This window comes from Sarcophilus harrisii, chromosome X, assembly GCF_902635505.1.
Source record: "Sarcophilus harrisii chromosome X, mSarHar1.11, whole genome shotgun sequence".
NCBI lineage: Eukaryota > Metazoa > Chordata > Mammalia > Dasyuromorphia > Dasyuridae > Sarcophilus > Sarcophilus harrisii.
Genome location: NC_045432.1, coordinates 67,401,964 through 67,421,663, shown reverse-complemented (window position 1 = coordinate 67,421,663; position 19,700 = coordinate 67,401,964). Strand labels below are relative to the sequence as shown.

The following is a 19,700-nucleotide window of genomic DNA, read 5'->3' as shown; positions in this document are numbered from 1 at the left end:
ATCAAACTCTCATTATTCCATACAGCAAGTCATTCCCCAAGAAGGAATTTAAGAGAGATGACAGTAAGAGGACAAAATAGGGGAAAAAAATGAGTGTCTTTACAATATGTTGCAATTCCCAGTTCTGATTATTCCCATTTCTATTTTTCACTCTCATAATCCTAATTTATATAAAATTCAACATATTCTTCAAAGAAACCTCCTGATCAGAAAGCTTATTTTCCACCTGCAACTACCTTCTGCATAGTTTGCATTGCATTCTTCACTTGGGTAATTAATAGGTCCATTAAACACTACTCTGTTCTCAAGTTTTTAAAATTAAAAAACCTTGTTACCTCTACATAAACAGCGCAGTAGCTAGAATGCTAAGCTTGAAGTCAAGAAGTTCTAAAGTCAAATTTAATCTCCAACATTTAATGTATTTGTGTGAATGTAGGCGAGTCACTTAACTTCTGTATGCCTTAGCTTCTTCAACTGTAAAATGGGTATACTCATAGAACCTCTCACATAGGGTTGCTTTAAAGATCTAATGAGATAACATTTATAACATACACTAAACATATATTTATTCCCTCTGCCCCAACTTAATTGCCTAACATAAAAAAAAATTATTTTTACCGTACTGGCTTTGAACATATTTCTTTTCAGAGATGCTAGATAGTGCCATGGACAGCACTAGTCAGGAGGACCAGAGTTCAAATCTGTCCTCAGAAACCTAACACTTCCCAGCTTTGTAACCCTGGGCAAGTCACTTAATCCCAATTGCTTTGCAAAACAAAACAAAGGAAACAAAAACATGCTTCTTTTCCATTGGTACCTTTAAGAGATAGGGAATATTTTTCTCTGAAGGCTCCTTGAATACTGTCCAAGTTAATACCACAAAGTTGCCAAAAGCTTTCTCTTTAGCTCTGCCTTAAATCCCTCCAAAGGTTCCCCAAACATTAACACTTCTACCATTGGGAACAAAAGCTTCCATTTCTGACCACCACATCACCCAGGATTTTTTTTCTGTCATGACACCCTTCAGACACTTAAAAAAATGAATTTAATCACAATGCCAAGGTAAAAAACAAACCCTCCCCCAAATTACACCAAATATTTCGGGCTAGTTCCAACCATTCCAGTTCAAGGCTTTGAAGGCAATAAGGACTTGTGAAATCCAATTAAAATCAACAATTACAAGTTACTCCCCTCTGCATTCACAATCACTAGGTCAAGACATCATGAATAAATCCCCTGCTTGTAGTAAGAGCAACAGTTACCATGGCAACCATTCAGCTCAAGGTTTTCTGTAAGCCATAAAAGCTCACAAGTTGCCATGGCTACTAGCCACCTTGCAGATTCTGGGAAACAGTGAATTCAGCGATTGCCATGGTGACCAATCAGCCAGGAGTTCCTCAGAATGCAAGTTCAGCCATCTTCTCTGACTGCCATTTCAGTGCTAAGCCGCTTCTATGTCAGGTATCAAAAATAAAGAAATCAAAATAAAAGCCTTCTTCAAGCACCAGCATTCTCCATCTGCTTGGAGCAATAGTCTACCCAGCACACAGCCTTGGCCAGCTGAAGCCCTCCCCCAAAAGGCAGGAAATAGAAAGTGCTCTGTCCAAAGGGAAAGCAGGAAGAGGTTCCCCTGGCTCACAGGACGATGGGAACAAATAGAACCTCCAGCCTAACAAGAGCCAGGAATTCTTTGAAGAGGCCAGCAAAAAATAAGGGTCTCTGCTACCACAGACCCACAGCTGCCCCTTGAGGGAGCTGGGATATCAATTGTACTCCCTTCCAATTCAGCATGTATTTTTCCCCATTTGCTAGAAAGAAAGGGTCAAAAAGAAAACAAAAACAAAGGGATGGTTCTTGTTTTAGAAACTCACAAAGCATCCACTTGTCATTCTACCCAGTACCCTGAAAGCCACTATGTATATGGAAATACTTAGAATAATAAACATGTGTGTAAATCTATATTTCTATTGATATCAACCAATTTATCTATCTGTATATGCACACGGATATATAGATATGCACACACAGATACACAGAAAGATAAGAGCTCCTATGGATTATGCTCCCCCCTCCTCCCCTCCCAGGTATCTTCCCTTTCCCCCCCTCTTCTAGGGCCCCCAAATGAATCACACAACCCGATAATAGATCTGCATCCAGCCACTTTATTAACACAATTCACATGAGGAAAGGGAACGGAGGATGAGACCTGGCTGGAGTGAGGCAGGAATTCATCCTTTTACCATGCCCAGAGCAGAAATAAAACCAGCAGCAGCATCAAGCCAGTCTTAGCAGAGCGGACATTGGTGGTAGCAGAAGCGACATCACTCAGAGTTCGGTTTTTGATGCGGATGACCCTGTTGCACAGCTCTGAACGACAGCAGTAGTTGAGCACAGTGTAGTTGGTGTTCATATATGTGAACTGTCGCTCTAGTCCACACTGACTGGACTCCACGCAGCCCTTGGTGATGACCATCGGGAGGCCAAGGACCGCGCCACGGCCTGTGTAGCAGTCATCTTTTTCCGCACACGTTATCTGGACGCCCGGGCAGTTTTCAACATTGGCAACGTCACAGTAGTAGCATCGTCGGGCCTCCGCCACGGGGGCTAGCAGGAGACCGAGAACGATGCCCATGATGACGAGATAGCGGCGCATGGCAGAGGTGTGGATCGGGGGTGTCTCCAGGCTCACTGGCTTCAAAAGCTTTAAGAAGTTGGGAATTTTCAGTCTTGAGAAATCACCCGGTGTCCAAAGTGCTCCTCAGATTCTGGGTTCACTCCACTCTTGCCTTGTTCACCCTGGTGTTGTCCGGAATCTTCACAAGTATTAGACTTCGAGCTCTCTCTCTTGTTCCACTTGTGTCCTTTTTCTTGTCTTCTTCAGAAGGTTCTCCCACCGTCCCCCAGTTCTTTTGGGAAACAGCGCCTGTTGAAATGGCCTTAGACACTTCTGAGAGCTACGTTGTCCTTCCTCTTCTACTTTGGCAGATGTTTTTTCCCTGCCAGATGGAGGAAAAGGGGTGAACCCCTGTGAGCTCGTGTGTCCAGAGCTGCCCTCCCTATCAGCTCCTCACTATCTCTCCTGCCTTTGAGACTGAAGAGAGTCCAGAGTCAGTGGTTGCTATATACAGGAAAGGGATGACATCACAGAGCCCCACCAGGTGACAGGGGGGGGATCTGTGATGTCAGAGCTTCCCTCCCCCCAGGCTTGGCTCCAGGGCCCAAGCTAATCAAGTGAAAAAAGGAAGTAAAGCGGGAAGAAAAGAGAACAAGAAAAGCGATGTGGAGGAGGAGGAGGACACAGTGAAGGAGGGGAATAAAGCAAAGTTGAGAAATGAAAGACAAGTGGGGTGAAAGAATGAGGATACGGGACAAAAGGGCAACAGAAGACAGCGGGCAGAAAAGGGAGAAATGTGGGGGAGAGATGATGAAATGAGAGAGAAGGAAGAAGGAAGGAATCTACGGGACAGTGTGCAGGGTGGGACAAGCAGAGTTTGGGCTTCTGGTCCTCTAAGAGGTACCTTAGTTAAAATTCAGTAACTCCCAGCCCACCAGGTACCTGTTACTTCTCCCTGGTAATAAGGATCCTTCTTCTTTTATAGAACCTGGGTGCTCCAAGTGTCTTCCTGCTCCTTCAACCTCTGTCATTCTGCACACCAGATGGACACATGGTGAGATTTTCAAGACACTCTTCTCACGGTTTTGAAGAGGCAGCATGGAAACAGGCAGGGGGGCCTCCAATGTTAAGGCCTATTGGATGACGCCAGGCCTCTTTGTAAGTTTTTTTAAGATTCCGTGATCTAGCCCCATGTTTAGATTAAAAGGACAGTGTTTGACTTAATTGAAGAACTAAAAAGAGTTTTAGAAATCAGTTTTTAAATGGCTTTAGTCTAAGATAATTACCTGACTATGTCTACCAACATTTCAGGGTAAATTTGTAGGAAGCCCATATTAAATCTAATACTACACCTATATTGGATATGGTTAAAAAGCAAATATTGGGGGGCAGCTAGGTGGTACAGTGGACAGAGCACCAGCTCTGAAGTCAGAAGGACCAGAGTTCAAATCTGGTCTCCAACACTTAACACTTCCTAGCGGTTATGTGATCCTGGGCAAGTCATTTAACCCCCCAATTGCCTCAGCAAAAACAAACAAAAAACATTGGTTCTCTTGATTTCTCATAATTATGTAATCACCCAAATACTTCCTGGCATTGTTCAAAGTAAGAACTATTTAACTCTCAGTAGCTTCCCTCCTTGGAAATACTGGTCACACCTAGCCAACAAATGTCCTTTAGGAAAGAATTCACTGATGTAGCATGTTACAGAAAGAAATTTTCAAACCACTAACTTCTAAGATTTTAGCCCAGCACACTAGAAGCAACCTAAGGATAACAGGTATGATTTCAAACTCTTGGTTAGTAAAATGTTCTATGTATTCCCGAATATATGCAGCTTGAAATTCCTGGGAGAAGGGGAATTGAAGGCTAAACTTAAGGCAAGCTCCTTATCTAGAAAATCTCAAAGCTAGATAAAGGAGGCTGTGAACTTAGAATTGATCCAGCTCTGTTAGAAAGTAGAGTGAAACTTTATACAGAATCATATTAACAGATGGAAATATGTGAATTTATACATGTCTTTTTTTTTCTTTTGAAATACTAAGACTGTTGAGGTGTGAGAACAAAGTTTGTAGCAAGAATGGGTTTATTACGCTAAGGAAACAGCTTTCTTAGCAGGCAAATTCCTATTAGGATTTTTTCTTTTTTTTTTATTTAATAGCCTTTTATTTACAGGATATATAATACATGGGTAACTTTACAGCATTAACAATTGCCAAACCTCTTGTTCCAATTTTTCACCTCTTACCCCCCCACCCCCCCTCCCCTAGATGGCAGGATGACCAGTAGATGTTAAATATATTAAAATATAAATTAGATACACAATAAGTATACATGACCAAAACGTTATTTTGCTGTAGAAAAAGAATCAGACTCTGAAATATTGTACAATTAGCTTGTGAAGGAAATCAAAAATGCAGGTGTGCATAAATATAGGGATTGGGAATTCAATGTAATGGTTTTTAGTCATCTCCCAGAGTTCTTTTTCTGGGCATAGCTAGTTCAGTTCATTACTGCTCCATTAGAAATGATTTGGTTGATCTCGTTGCTGAGGATGGCCTGATCCATCAGAACTGGTCATCATCTAGTATTGTTGTTGAAGTATATAATGATCTCCTGGTCCTGCTCATTTCACTCAGCATCAGTTCATGTAAGTCTCTCCAGGCCTTTCTGAAATAGGATTTTTTCAAAGATTGATTTACACCGAATTTACTCAGCGGCCATTCCTGATTAGGAATTAGCAGCGATAGATTGCCGGGTGTCTCTGGTTATATCGCATTTGTTTTGGCCCAGAGCTGGGGGACCTTTCAGTGGGGGGGTGATGATTATGACCCTGGCCAAGATCTCCAATTGAATAGGAGATTACTATATGGGAGTTTGCCCTATGAACAGCAGGGTAGGGCCCCTCCCAGAGGCCAGGAGAGTTGGAAACTCAGGACCATCCTTCCCCCAAAATTAAAGGGGACACAGTTTACATCAGGGCCTTTCAAAGGCCTCTCATATTCCTTCAGAAATATTGGAGAAAATAGATTCCTCTGAAAGAATTGAGGAATTAAGCACAAACTTTTAGCAAAAGAGTTAAGAGACTTGGAGACACTTAAGAGCAGTCTTATCTTGATTTGTAGACCCACATGAGAGGCTTCCCTAGATGTAGACACCCTGAAAGCCAAACTGACCTCTGCCCCTGTCCTGGTTCTACCTAACTTAGAAAAGTCTTTCATTCTGGATGTGGATGAAAGGCAGGGCCAGGCCCTGGGGGTCTTAACTCAGGCCCTTGGACCTGACCCCAAAACAGTTGCCTGCTTCTCAAAGAAACTGAACTCAGTTTCCCTAGGATGGCCCTCCTGCCTTAAAGCAGTGACTGCTATGGCCCTTCTAACTCAACAAGCCTCAAAATTCAACTGAGGGCAGCCATTGGAGGTTTTAACGCCCCCCCATCGGGCTCAGGGCATTTTAGTAGCCAAAGGGCATCAGTGACTTGCTGGTGGGAGGCTTACCACATACCAGGCTCACCCGCTAGACACCCCGAGCTGAGGCTCCGGGCGTGTCACACTCTCAGTCCTGCCCCTCTGCTCCCTGACAGCACTCAGTCTGGAGACATCAGTCATAATCAGGAGGAAGCTTTAGATTCTGTCCACTCCGGCCAACCTGACTTGAGGGACGTTTCTCCTGACAACCCGGATGCTGAATGGTTTACAGATGGGTCGAGCTTTCTTGAAAAGAGGAAAAGAAAGACGGGTCATTCCATAGTGAGCCTCAACAACCCCCTGGAAGCTCAGCTGCTGCCCCCTGGGGCTTCTGCCCAGAAAGCCAAACTCACTGCCCTGACCAGAGCTTTGGAACTGGGGAAGGGAATGAGAGTGAATGTCTATACCGACTCCTTGTCTGCTTTTCATACTTTGCATGCTCATGGGGCTATATGGAAAGAAAGGGAACTTTGAGCATCCTCAAAGAATCCTCCCATGGGTCACAGGCTAGGAGAAACCATCAGGCAGGTCTGCCAGGCCTGTTCATTTTGCGCCCAAGTAAATCCTGAAGGAGCTGTTAACTCTCCCCCTCTCCTGAAGCCTGTTCAGAGAAGGGGCGCGTGCCCAGGGGAAGATTGGCAGGTAGACTTTACACATATGCCCCCCCCCCTTGCAGAGGTTTCAAGATGCTTTTGGTCTCTGTTGATGCCTTTAAGCTGAGCCCCTTTGAACTTCTGCATGGGAGGGAGGCCCTTCTTAACCTCTGACATTCTTGTAGATTCAGAACAACATCTGATCACTCAGTTTGCCACACAGCTTGGTGCAGTCCAGAAAGCCCTTTCTGAATACGCAAACGAGCAACTCGCTAAACCTACAAATACTCACATAAAAAGGCAAGGACCATATAGGGTCATTCTGACTACTCCAACTGGAAGGGTTCCCCAGCTGGACTCATATTTCTAGGATTGAAAATACTGCTTCTGTTACCTCTCCTTCAGATATTTCAGAATATTCCTGCAAACCCATAAAGGACGTGAAGCTACTCTTCCACAGGACCCCTGAAAACATTCTGGAGAAAGAAGGCTGAAATTATCTGCGTCCCTCTTTCTCTCCCTCTAGTCTTCTTCCTAACTCTTTCTCACTCCAAGGATGAGAACTTTGCTCCTATCATTTTCTCTCTGGCGGTTCTTGATGTCATTCTGTGGCCCCTGCTAGTACTTCACTCCTTCTTAGCCTTCCAGCTAGGGAGCTCCGTGGGCAGTGGGGGCTTTCAGGATTGTTGGGTGGGCCCTCAGCATCCTCAGGGTAGCCCACAGATGGGGCCTGATGCGGTATTTGCAAAGGCCCCATTCCCAAGCGTTGCCATCTCCACCCTGGATGCCACACACACACACCCCCCTACTTTTAACCTGCTTGTGAGATTTGTTTTCCTCCAGACTCCAAGCTGCGAACTTCCAGCTGCTCATTCAGTCTGAAGATCACGGGACGGCTAACTTGGATACTTGGCATCCCCTGGATGTTGCTGCTGCCATCTTCAGATCTCACCCTTCCCCTCCTGGCCTGAACCTCCATTGAGCATAGGGACAGCTCTACAGCCCTTGTCAGCTTGAAGCAGCTCTAGAAGATGAGACCTTCATCCCTTTCCCCCAAATGAATTTGGGGTGATGGCCTGAGGTGGGGATGATATAAAGTGAGATCCTGAGGGGTGGAAGGATGGTCTTGGGTTAGAAATTTCAAATCCCTCTGGGAAGGGCCCTACCCTCTCCTAGGGGAAACTCCCAGATAAGTAATGTCATTCAGTTGGAAATCTTGGCCTGGGGCATGGTCAAGGCCCTCTCTTGAGTTGAAAATTAGTCTGTCAAATTGCTCCCTAGCTCAGGGCAGCAAAGAACTCAATAAAACCGAAAGCTATATGGTCCAGACTTTTGCAAAAGTCCTAACAGGAGTTTGCCTGCTAAGAAAGCTGTTTTCTTAGCATAAAAAACCAATTCTTGCTACAAACCTTGAGCCTGTATTCACTGAGGTTTACAAATTCTTTTGCAAAGCCTGTGGCCTAGCCAGGGCATTTCTCAGACTTCAGCACAAGTACTGGGCCTTGTAATTTAAAATGTTACCATTAATGATTATAAATCCTATTTGATTTGAAATCTGTTTGGTGTGTGACCCCAAGCAAGTAACCTCACTTGTGTTGGCCTCTGTCTACCCCATTCTGCAAGGGGATGACAAGAGCACTAGTTTCCCAGAGTTGTTGGGAGAACCATGATTGGAAACTCTTTAATATAATATGTCTAGCATAAAGCAAACGCTATGTAAATGTTAACTGGTTTTTATTTCTTTAATTAGATGTAATTGCTTCATACTTGCTAACTATATATGGAGGTTTACGAGTACATACTGGCAGTGGTGACGAGATGAATGATTTTCTATGTAAGCCAATTTGGAAATGCATTTGACTAAACTGAAGTCCCCGATTGGTAATGAGTTTTGTTTTAAGTTTCAAATACACAGTCTTGTTTATAGTATTGTTATGTTATTACATCATCTTAGATTGAGAAATTTAGGGTTAGTCCTGTATCAGCTATGTTGTTAGAAGAAGCAACTTCTTTTCTAATTTATAATCTTGTACTCTAGATTTTTAATCTTTTCTAATCTAATCTTGTTAGATTAAAAGAATTGGTTTTAATTTTAATTAATTTTAATTTAAAAGAATGTTTTTAAAAAGGATTAAAAAGCTATTATATTGTGCAGAGTGTTGACCACATGCTATAGTACTCTGACCTCCTGTAAGTAAGAACTTAAACTTCAAAATTTTTCCTCATTTAAAAAGGAAGTTTCATCTGAAATGATTTGGCTCTTGTGCACTGAAAACTAAGCTGTTGTAATATGTAGCACAATATGAAAAGAGAGATTTTTGATTATTCATTTAATATATTATTTTCCCCCAGCTGCATGTAAAATAATTGTTAACATTTGTTTTAAACACTTTGAGTTCCATATTCTCTGTCTTCCTCCCCCCCTTCCCCATCTGATCTATGAAGAAGACACAAATGAAGCCATACAAAACATTTCTACAAAAGTCATGGCGTGAAAGAAAACATAGGTCTCCCCCCAAAAAAGGAAGATAAAATTTAAAAAAAAATGTCCACTTCACTCTGTATTCAGACACAATCAGTTCTTTTGCTGGGAAAGGGTATAGATTTTCAGAGTTCTTTGGGATCATTCTCTTGCTGAAAACAGTTAAGTCATTCATAGCCACTTACAATATTGCTGCTGCCTTGTACACAGATTTCATTTTGCATGAGCTTGTGGAAGTCCGTCTAGAGCATGCAGCTCATCAGTTCTCAGAGACAAATAGTATTCCATCATTCTCACATGCCAAAATGTATTCGGCTATTCCCTAGTTAATGGACTTCCCCCTAAATTTCCAAGTCTCTTCCCTCATAAAAAGAGCTACTAAAAACACTTGTATACATACAGGTCCTTTTCCCATTTTTACTCTCTTTGGGATACGTGCCCACCAGTGGGATTGTAAGGTCAAAGGGTCTGCATCATTTTACAGCCCTTTCGCCATCATTCAAAAAGACTCTACAAAACAGTTGAATCACTTAACAATTCCACCAATAATACATTAACGTTTCATTTCTCCAACATTCCCTCCAGCAATTGTCATATCCCTGTTCTGGCCTATCAACCAATCTAATAGGTATGGATTTGTATCGCAGAATGGTTTGAATTTGAATTTCTCCAATCCATAGTGAGTTCAAGTATTTGTTTCATAAGGTAATATACAGCTTTGATGAGTTCATCTGAGAAATGTTGAGATCTTTTGGCCATTTATCATTTGGTGAGTGGCTAACATCTTTTATAAATTTGACTCAGTTCCCTCTATGATGGAGAACTGAGGCCTTACCAGAGAAACTTGCTTCAAAATTCTTTTCACAATTACTATTGCTAACTGCATCCACATCCTGTTTATTCTATTAATAGCCTTTCATCTTATCCCTCCTCAAAAGTGTTTTGCTTCTGACTACCCGCTCCCCCAATGTGCACTCCCTTCTACCATCCTGTCACCTTTCAGAAGGGTGACAGATTTCTGTACCTGAGTGTGTATGTCATTTCCCATTTTCTGTCAATTCTGATGAGAGTAAGTTTAACTTATGTCCTTCCCTTCTCCCTCTTCTCCTCTACCATAAAAGCTTTTTCTTGCCTCTTTTATGTCAAATGATTCATGTCATTCCCACTCTCCTTTTCCCTTTCTTCCAGCATATTCCTCTTTCACCCCTTAATTTTATATCTATATCTATATAGATATAGATGGATGTACACATATTCAACTCACACCTATGCTCTCTGTCTCTGTGAAATTCTTGTTTCTCTGCCTCTTGTCTCTCCCTCTCTGATTCCTCTCTCTCTCTCCTCTCTTGTCTGTTTCCTTTATCTCTCGTGTGTGTGTGTGTGTGTGTGTGTGTGTGTGTGTGTCTCCTTTTCTGTCTCTGTCTCTCTCACTTCTCTCTCTGTTTCCCTGTCTGTTTCCTCTCTGTCTGCCTGTTTCCTCTCATTATGGGTCTCTGTCTGTCTGTGACTCTCTTTTTCTTTGTGTGTCTCTGTCTCTGCCACTCTCTCTTTCCTCTCTCTGTTCCCCCCTCCGTTTTCTCTGTCTCTGCCCGTCTCTGTTTCCGCTCTCATTCTGTGTCTCTATCTCTCTGCCTGTCTCTGTGACTCTTTTTCTCTCTGTGTCTCTCTCTCCTCTCTGTCCCCCCCTCTGTCTGTTTCCTCGCTCTCTTGTCTCTGTGACTCTGTTTTTCTGTGTCTCTGTGTCTATCCCTCCCTGTGCCTCTCTCTCACTTCTCTCTGTTCCCCAATTTCCTCTTTCTGTCTCTATTTCCTCTCTCTGCCTGTCTCTCTGTCTCTGTGACTCTCTTTTTCTGTCTCTGTCTCTAGCTCTCTCTGTGCCTCTGCCTCTCTCACTTCTCTCTCCTTTCCCCCATTTTCTTTGTCTCTGCCTCTTGTTTCCTTTCTCTCTCTGTGTCTCTATCTCTGCCTGTCTCTGCGACTTTCTTTTTCTCTCTGTGTCTGTCTCTCACTTCTGCCTCTCTTTTCTGTTTCCCCCTCTCTCCCTCTGTCTGTTTTCTCTCTCTCTCCTCTCTTCTTCTCTGTTTCCTCTTTTCTTCTGTCTCTGTATTTCACTGTGTCTCTCACTTCTGTTTCCCCTCTCCTTCCCTCCCCTCTCCTTCTGTCTCTGCCTCTCCCTCTCTCTCTATGTCTGTCTATTTCCCCCTCTCCCTCTTCTTCTCTCTCTGTGCGTGTCTCTCTTTCTGTGTCCACCTCTCTCTCTGCCTCTCTTTTCCCCTTTCCCTTGCTCTCCCCTGTTTCCTCTCTCTCTTTTCTTCTGTCTCTGTATCTCACTGTGTCTCTTTCACTTCTCCATTTCCCCCCTCTCTATTTCCTTCCTCTCTCTGTCTCTCTCTCACATCTGTCACATCTGTCTCTCTGTTCCCCCCCTCCCTTTCTTGTTTCTGTCTCTGCTTCCTCTCTCCTTCTGTCTGCCTGTGTCTCTCTCTTGCTATTTCTGTGCCTGTCTCTATCTTTGCCTCTCATTTGTTTCCCTCTCCCTCCGGTCTCTCTTGTCTTTCACCTTTGTCTGTGTCTCTCTGTTTCTGCCTCTCTCTCTGCTTCTGTCTCTGTCCCTCTGTCTTACTTCTCTGTTTCCCCCTCCCTTCCTCCCCTCTCTGTCTGTTTCCTCTGTCTTCTGTCTCTCTTGTTTCTCTCTCATGTCTATCTCTGTGTCTCTGTCTAAGCCTCTCTCTTTTCTCTATTCCCCCCTCCCTCACTCTCTCACTTTTCTGTTTCCTCCTCCCTCCCCCCATTTCCTCTCTCCTTGTGTCTCTCTTGTCTCTTTCTCCTGTCTCTATATCTCTGTGTCTGTGCCTCTCTCTCTCTTCTCTCTCTCTCTCTCTCTCTCTCCCTCTCCCTCTCCCTCTCCCTCTCCCTCTCCCTCTATATTTCTTTCCTTCTGTCTGTCTCTATGTCTCTCACATCTGTTTCTCCCTCTCTCCTCTGTCTCCTTCTCTCTCCTTCTGTCTCTGTGTGTGTGTGTCTCTGTTTCTCCCTCTCTGTCTGGCTCTACTCTGTGCCTCTTTCTCTTCTGTTTCCCTCCTCCCTCCCCCTCTCTCTATGTCTCTTTTTCCTCTGCCTCTCTCTTCTGTGTTTTCCCCCCCTCCTGTCTCTCTTGTCTCTCTTTCTCCTTGTCTCTATCTCTGCCTTCGTTTCCTCTCTCTCCTTCTGTTTCTCTGTGTGTGTCTGTGTCTGTCTCTATCTCTGCCTCTCTCTTCTGTTTCCCCCTCCCCCTCCCTGTCTTTGTCTGTCTCTGTCTCCCTGTCTCTCTCCCTCCCTCCCTCCTCTCTGTGTCTTTCTCTGTCTTTTTAAAATCTCATTCTTTGTCTGAAAATTGTCTGTTCATGTCGTCTGACCATTTATCAGTTGTTGAATGGCTTTGAGTCTTTCAGATCGGAGTCGATTTCTTTGTCTTAGAAAACACAAACTTGTGTAGTTGTCAGCAGCTCAACAGAAGCAACACCTAAGATCTAAGGCTTGTTACTATTTGTTGCTGGGAATAAGGTAGGGAGGTTACCTTGGGAAGGGCCAGGCTCTTCTTCATTCATTTTTCTCTATGAGCAATCTGTTGACTCGGTTCCATATGCTAGGCTACTTAGAGCAGGGCAGCCCTCGAGGGCCAGTTTTGATACTCTCATATCCATGTCCCCGCTTCTAACTCTCACGGCAAATTTCCGTTACCAGAGTAGTCGGTGATGGCAGTTTAGTATTGTGCTGCTGAATCTGGTGGTCATTACCTTAATAGTAAGGCATCTGAATTACTCGAATAAGCTGTGAATGTGAAAATCTTGCTATTCCAACACGCACTGTAGGCCCTCCATTGCCTGAGTTATGGTGAAATTACTGCTTGAACATGTCATATTGATAAGATTTACTTCCTGAAGTATCTCACTCTTTCAGAGTGATATGAGTCTCATTAGAAAAAAGTAAAGACATTTGTGAAACAACGATGTGAATTGAGCAAGTCAGTTACAATCATGCAGAATAGTATATCATGAGCTCTTCTACATTACTTAATGGGAAATCCGATTTTATTCACATTTGTTATTTCCTCTGGTATTACAATCTGTATGTAGAGTATGTCTCAAAATACATGCAGACTACTTAGGTGTTCCCATTATTTAAAGGGATTCTGAGAGCAGTAATATATAATTCTATCCATTTGTCCATAATTAAAAGGTTTGTGTTTTACTATTCACAGTGTTTTATGTAAGTTCCCTGTATGCAATTTCAGATTATTATATTTACACATCCCACACCAGATCTTTTGTTGTTTTTTTTTTATCAAGCCGGTTAAGACAAAACCATCTTTTTTCATCCCTAAGTTCAACATTAATCTATTTAGCAAGAGTCCTAGTTATAGAACTAGTAGTCTTTCACAATCAATCTCTTACTGTTTCCAATGTAAGATTATAGTCAGTATTTATAATCTAGGATGTGTGACCTTTGAGAGGCAAATCCACCTGAATAACTGATTACTGCAACTTGCTATTCAAGACCTTTTGGGAACAGAAGTGCTATCATTCTGAGTCTGAGCCCAGGTATGATCATCAAGGAATGCTGGGAAGCCAGTGATTTCTTAATGCTATTAACTTTACAGAGTTTGCATCCATGAACTGTGGATTCTCACAAGAAAGATCTTGGCATGGGCTGAGATGTAGCATTCTTCTGACTCGACTTCCCCATTTTCTCTTAAACAGAAAATATCCAACCTGGTTGATTTTAAACCTGGTCTAATGCAAGTAGCTATGTACTTCTGACCTAGAAATGGCAACAAAACAAGGGAATATGTTCCCATACAGTGCAGCCATGCCCCTTATTCTTCTTTTATAACAAGTTTCTATAATCCTAATTGACAATCAGCGTGGTCTATTTTGTAAAAGCTATCCACTTTTATGCAGGGCTATTTATTTGAACATAGTTCAAAATTGAAAATGTTTTTGCTGTAAACAATTCATTTAATAAGTATTCTTTAGTGGTAGCTAATCTGGTGACTTTTAAATGAATTCATTTTTATAGCAGTGTCCGTCTTATTACACGGAACATTCTGTTGTTAATTTTTCAACAGCATGTCATCCTCCTAATGGGTGAATGAACAATGCAAAGTATAAAAAATGGATTCTTAATTTTTGGTTTGAGGTTGAGTTTCTTAGATATAATAACATGACAAATGACTAACCTAAAAATGTGTCTAGTCCAAAAGGTTCCAAATTTGATTTTCCAGTGACAGAGGTATAAGATTTGAGCTAATTTTAATTATCTGACCTGTTGCTGGCAAAGTAAATTAGAACTGTGTTAAGACCAATTTTTCAGGGTTTTTTTTTTTAGCAAGAGAAAAGGATCTCTACAAGTGACCTGAGCCTAAGAAGCCCATCAGGTGAAAAACGTTTGAAGAACACACTCAAATCAGAGGGTAGCATCAGACAGTGTCTTTGGAACTAGACAGCTGGCAGAGATGAGACTACTGAGCTTTAAATGAATAATTTTATTTTACTGTATATTTGTCCCTAGGCGGGTTTTTTGGTAAAGTCTACTCAACAGAGGGGACCATGCACTTCGATTCTGTCAATGCAATCAATCTTGTCCCATTTCCCCCTCAAGATGTTTCTCCTTATAAGCTCTATAGTTAAGAACCCTTGATAAACTATTTGTAATATCAGTTAGTGATTCACTGAGGAGACTTTAACTCTCAGTGGAATCAAAAAAGGAAATGAGAAAGATGATCATTTCTCCCTTATATTAAACTAATTATTCATTTAGAACCAATTTTTTCCCTTTTCCATTTCCTCTTCCAGAAATCAACCAGTGAGGGAAATCTCTCTCAAAGATGTCCCCAGACCGAGATCTAATCAGACAGTAAAAGAAATTGAAAGTTTAATCCAAAGGATGGATTCCTGCTGATTTTATTAGCTGATTTGGGAAAATGTTGATTCTTCCCCTTTTTGGAAAGGTGATATAGAAATTCATAAGTATCCTTGAGCAAGGTCATTTACAAAATAGACCATGTTGATAGTCAATCAGGATGAGCAAGATGATCCACATGACATGTCCCAGGACCCTCTCTGAAGTATAGCCCAGTCCCTCATTTTAACATTCATTTTTTTCACTGTTAAGCAATTAGATTGGATTGCCACGCTCAAGAACATTTACTCTTCTAAGAGCATGTAAACTGTGAACGACCAACCACGAGGGGTCTTTGATCTAAGAGAGAGCAAAATGAGCATTTTTTTTTGTTAATAAACATGCTGGCATTGTGAATAAGATAATTACATTGCCTGGAAATTATTTCCCTTCAAATTTTTTAATGCCACAGACAAGTTCCTTTCTGACTTTGGGCTTTGTATCCTCCTCCATTAAATGGAGGTCTTCATCTGAAGGTTCCCTAAGGCCTCTTACAGCCATGAATCCACTCTTTGAATTGCTCCTCCCTAAACTCTACCCACATCCTGTTTGGTCCAGAGCTTTCTCCTCCTTCCCCTTCTCCACTCCTATCTCCTTTGGCCCATAAACCTGCCAATGAAAAGCCCTCCAACTCATGCCCAGAGAATGAGTAGCGACAGACTATAGGTGAGCATACTATTGTTCTATAGCCTCAGAGCCTAAATCTCCAGTACTGATCTCAGCACTTTTCTGTTTCAGCAAATAGGACCTACCCAGGATCCAAGAAGCAGGTGGAAGATGGAAAAAAGATTCCAGGAGCACTTGGAGATGTGACCCCTATCAGAGTTTGAGGCTTTCCCACTGACGCTTGCATAGAGGAATGTGAAGGTATAAATGTGGAATTAAAAGAACCCTCAATGTGGAATAAGAAGCCATGGCTTTCAATCTTGCTTTTATTATTTCCTGTTTCTATGTCCATGACCAAATTCAATTACTAATGCTGGGACTGCAATATTACAAGTGTAAAACAAGGTATTGAAATGGAGTATCTGTAGTTCCCAAGTGAGAAGAAGAGACTCAGATCAAGCCAGGGCCAGAGAATAGGGTGGGAGATGTGTGGAACCACAAGTGCAGAGAGAATAGCTCCTTAGCTCTCCAGGATCGCATCACCCTTAACTCTAAAGGAAAAGAAAAACTACAAAAATGGTCTGGGGGGCTGGTGTTAGGGGACTGAGTGAGGCCTAAGTCAGGAGGCGCATTTAGGGTTTGTACAAATGAGCCAGTTGAGATCTTAAACTCCCATAGCGGCCAACACAGGGTCCTGCACACAGAGGGAGGGACTGAGAAACTGTTTGTGGACCTGTTCTGAGATGCATCATCCCACTCCTGTCTGCATCTCCATTCATCTAGAGAGCCACCCCCTCTAAAAGTACCTTTTCCCTCAGGCTGTCTCTATGATATTTGTATGATAATATTCTGATCATATTTATAAGGTCCTTATCATGGTGCCTGGCATATGGGAGGTATCTAGCATCCTCTTATACCCTCCCAAGGCCCCAGCCCCACTTGGTACTGTGCAGATGAAAGGGTCCAGAGAGCACAAGTAAGGCTAAGTCATTGACTTTGGGGTACTGAGTCACCAGCACCAAGTAACAGAGTGTCTTCTCTCCCCAAGATGGGGTAGTGTGATTTGCAAAAAGACCACCCCAGAAATGCCCATAACAATCAGCATTAGAATCTATTGAAGCTGAAGAGGTTTAGAAGAAGGATATCACACGGGGAAAAAAGGAACTGTGTGTGTACTTGTGCGCACATCAAAAGTTACAGGGTGGACATGCTCCACTCTTGGCAAGTGATAAAGTGATAAAGCAGCGCTATGTTTTGGCTCACTTGCGTTTCTGGACAGGGCACTGTAGAACTTCCCAGGTTTTCTCTAGTCAAGAAGGATTCAAGCTTTTGAACATGAGTCAAAGGTATCAAATACACAAAGATGGACACATGAGAGCATGCAAAAAGTTACACACATGTCATAATGGCAGACATTAGTTCAGAACACCCAAAATAGTATAAATTCACAAAAATATATTTTCTCCTCAGTCACTTAAGCAGAACAAACTTTCAACCTTTCACAAGTTAGCACATGAAGATTTCTGGAGTCAAGATTCATCTCAATTTAGATTTTCATCATTCTCCCTTGCACATTTAATTTTTTTTCTTTTTTCAGATAGAATCATCCTTTAACCAGTCAACTGTGTTGATGAGTTTCAAATGATTTCAAGGAAATATATCATCATTAAGATCAAAAGTAATAAAAATATGTAAAAATCTCTTATTTCTAACAAAAAATATCCTTTACAAGAAATTTGTATGACATATACCTTGCACTGTGGAGGCAGACTACTTGTTATAGTTCAGTAGTTTCAATCATGTCTTATTCTTTGTGACTCTGTTTGGGCTTTTCTGGACCAAGATACTAGCATAGTTGGCCATTTCCTTCTTCAGTTTATTTTACAGATGAGGAAACTAAAGGAAACAGGGTTAAGTGACTTGCTTAGTACCACACAGTTAGAAAATGGGTGGAGCCAAATTTGAACTCATGAAGATGAGTCTTCCTGATCCCATTCCAAGTACTCTATTCACATAATCCAAAGTAGGAAAAAATCATTTGGGAGGAATAACAACGAAAATGTTGTCCACCATTTGAACCCTCTTTGAGGTCTCAAGATGTCTTGGAAAAGAAGAATGGGCTTCATTTGTTAATTCCAGAGACAAAAGGAACATACCCAAGCAAAGTTTAAAGAGATAAAGATACGAAGTTGAATAGGGGTTTCTCTGGAATATGGAATCCTTGCATCAAGAGATTCCCAATGCAGGTGGGCATTTTGGCATGCTTTTCAGACTGAAAGCACTGTATAAACCTGAGTTATTGCTGCTGCTCTTAGAGAGTCCTCTATGGCACAGAGAAGTTGAATGACTTGCCTAGCATTATAGTCCATGTCAAAAGGTAAGACTTGAACATAGGTGTTCCTATATAAGTACAAACAGAATAAATACAGATAAATACAAAGTCCATAAATACAAGGTAGTTTTGGAGGGAAAATACCAAGCACTTTGGAGAGATCAAAGGTAGTACTTCAGCTGTCACCTAAAGGCAGAGAGGGATTATACAAGGTAGAACTGAGGAGAGATGAACGCTGCAAAGATTATGAAAATCAGTGTCAAATTAAAGAGATGAGAAAGAAGCTACCCTGATCCCACAATTTTTTGCAGGAAAGATTCACTGAAGTGAAACACTGCCTATATTTTCAAACTTTTTCTTTGTAATGATCAGTTTTGCTGGGTTTCATTTCTCTTCTTGTCCTTTTTTTTTGAAAATGGCTTTTGTTATAAGAAGCAATTCCCTGGGAAGTGAGAGGGGGTTGTTTACTGGGAGAAATTTAGGTGATGTAACAACAAAAGCTATCAATAAAATTTACTAAAAAATAGGACTTCTCAAAAGAAGAATTGCAAACTATCACTAACAACCTCATGAAAGAACAATACAATTCACTCATAATAAAAAAAAAGTGCAAAGCAAAACAATTTCAATGTTTCACCTTATACTCAACAAATTGGTAAAAATGTAATAGTCAATGTTGAAAGCATTGTGGAAAGAAGAACATTCTTGGCGGCACTTCACGTTGGTATACATTCTAAAAATCAATTTGAAATTATGCAAATAAAGTAACTAAAATGTTATACATAAGCACATAACTCAATGTAGACAACTGACAAAACAAAAGGCTCAATATGTTTCAAAATATTTATAGCATTACCAAATAGGGAACAACAAACTAGAAATAAATTTCATGGCTATTAATTGAAAAATGGCTATAACAAAATGTAGTTTAAGAATGTAATGGAATTTTACTATCATGTTGGAAATGATGAGCATGATGAATAGAGAAGTATAGAAAACATATATGAACTGATGTGAAATGCATTAAGTACACAATGAGTGCAATGGAAATGGAAAGTACAATCATCACAGAACAACTAAAATTGAATGCTGCAAAAATATAAGGAACAAGCTTTGTCCCAAAGGAAAAATAGAAAAAAAAAAGGTTCTTATGCTCCATTGCAGAGACTAGAATCCAAAGGTATGGAATGTTTTCTCTAAGCTCAGAATTTTTTTAACATGTTGACTAATGTTTAAAATGAGAAGGAAAATTCAGTGACAACGCTCAATATGGAGAGCGAAGGCATGAATTCACCCAATCTCTCCCCCCAAACACTCCAACTTTCTTTAAATAATAACTAAACAAGTTGGAGAGTTCCAGAACAACCAAAAAGATGGAGTAGAACATATTCCAACCAAAGACAACTTAAAAGGTCAGCAGAAAAGATCTGTGACACCTGGGTGAGTATTCATCATGCTGTTCCACTGCAGGAGGTACCAGTGTACCCCAGTTTTGGCTGCAGCCCCATGACAGTAAAGCAGGAATGAGTCTACAGACCTCTGAACTGTACTGGTGGTTTCCAGACCTCTCGGCTCAAAGACATCAAAGACAACATATAAGGTCAGCAGAAAAGGTCTGTGACAACAGCATGAAATTTCAGTATAGCCTTGGCCCCAGAGCCAGCAA

The 19,700-nt window shown here is 41.5% G+C and overlaps 1 protein-coding gene and 1 long non-coding RNA gene across 2 annotated transcripts in view; both read right to left on the bottom strand.

The window, feature by feature from the left end:
* Positions 1-2,142: 2,142 nt before the first annotated feature.
* Positions 2,143-3,105, bottom strand: LOC111721642 (sperm acrosome membrane-associated protein 4-like). Its single transcript, XM_023507197.2, has one exon. The coding sequence runs from the start codon at positions 2,651-2,653 to the stop codon at positions 2,237-2,239; it is 417 nt and encodes a 138-aa protein (XP_023362965.1). The 5' UTR covers positions 2,654-3,105; the 3' UTR covers positions 2,143-2,236.
* A 2,143-nt stretch (positions 3,106-5,248) lies between these two features.
* The window catches only part of LOC116420211, a 34,237-nt gene continuing 19,785 nt past the window's right edge, over positions 5,249-19,700 (bottom strand). Inside the window, exons 2-3 of the long non-coding RNA XR_004230495.1 lie at positions 7,491-7,779; positions 5,249-6,327 (exon numbers count right to left, since the gene is read on the bottom strand). This is a non-coding gene — a long non-coding RNA (uncharacterized LOC116420211). The remainder of the gene's footprint in view (positions 6,328-7,490; positions 7,780-19,700) is intronic.

Coding starts and splice junctions, on each gene's coding strand:
- LOC111721642 (XM_023507197.2), bottom strand. CDS start 2,653: ATGCGCCGCTATCTCGTCATCATGGGCATCGTTCTCGGTCTCCTGCTA.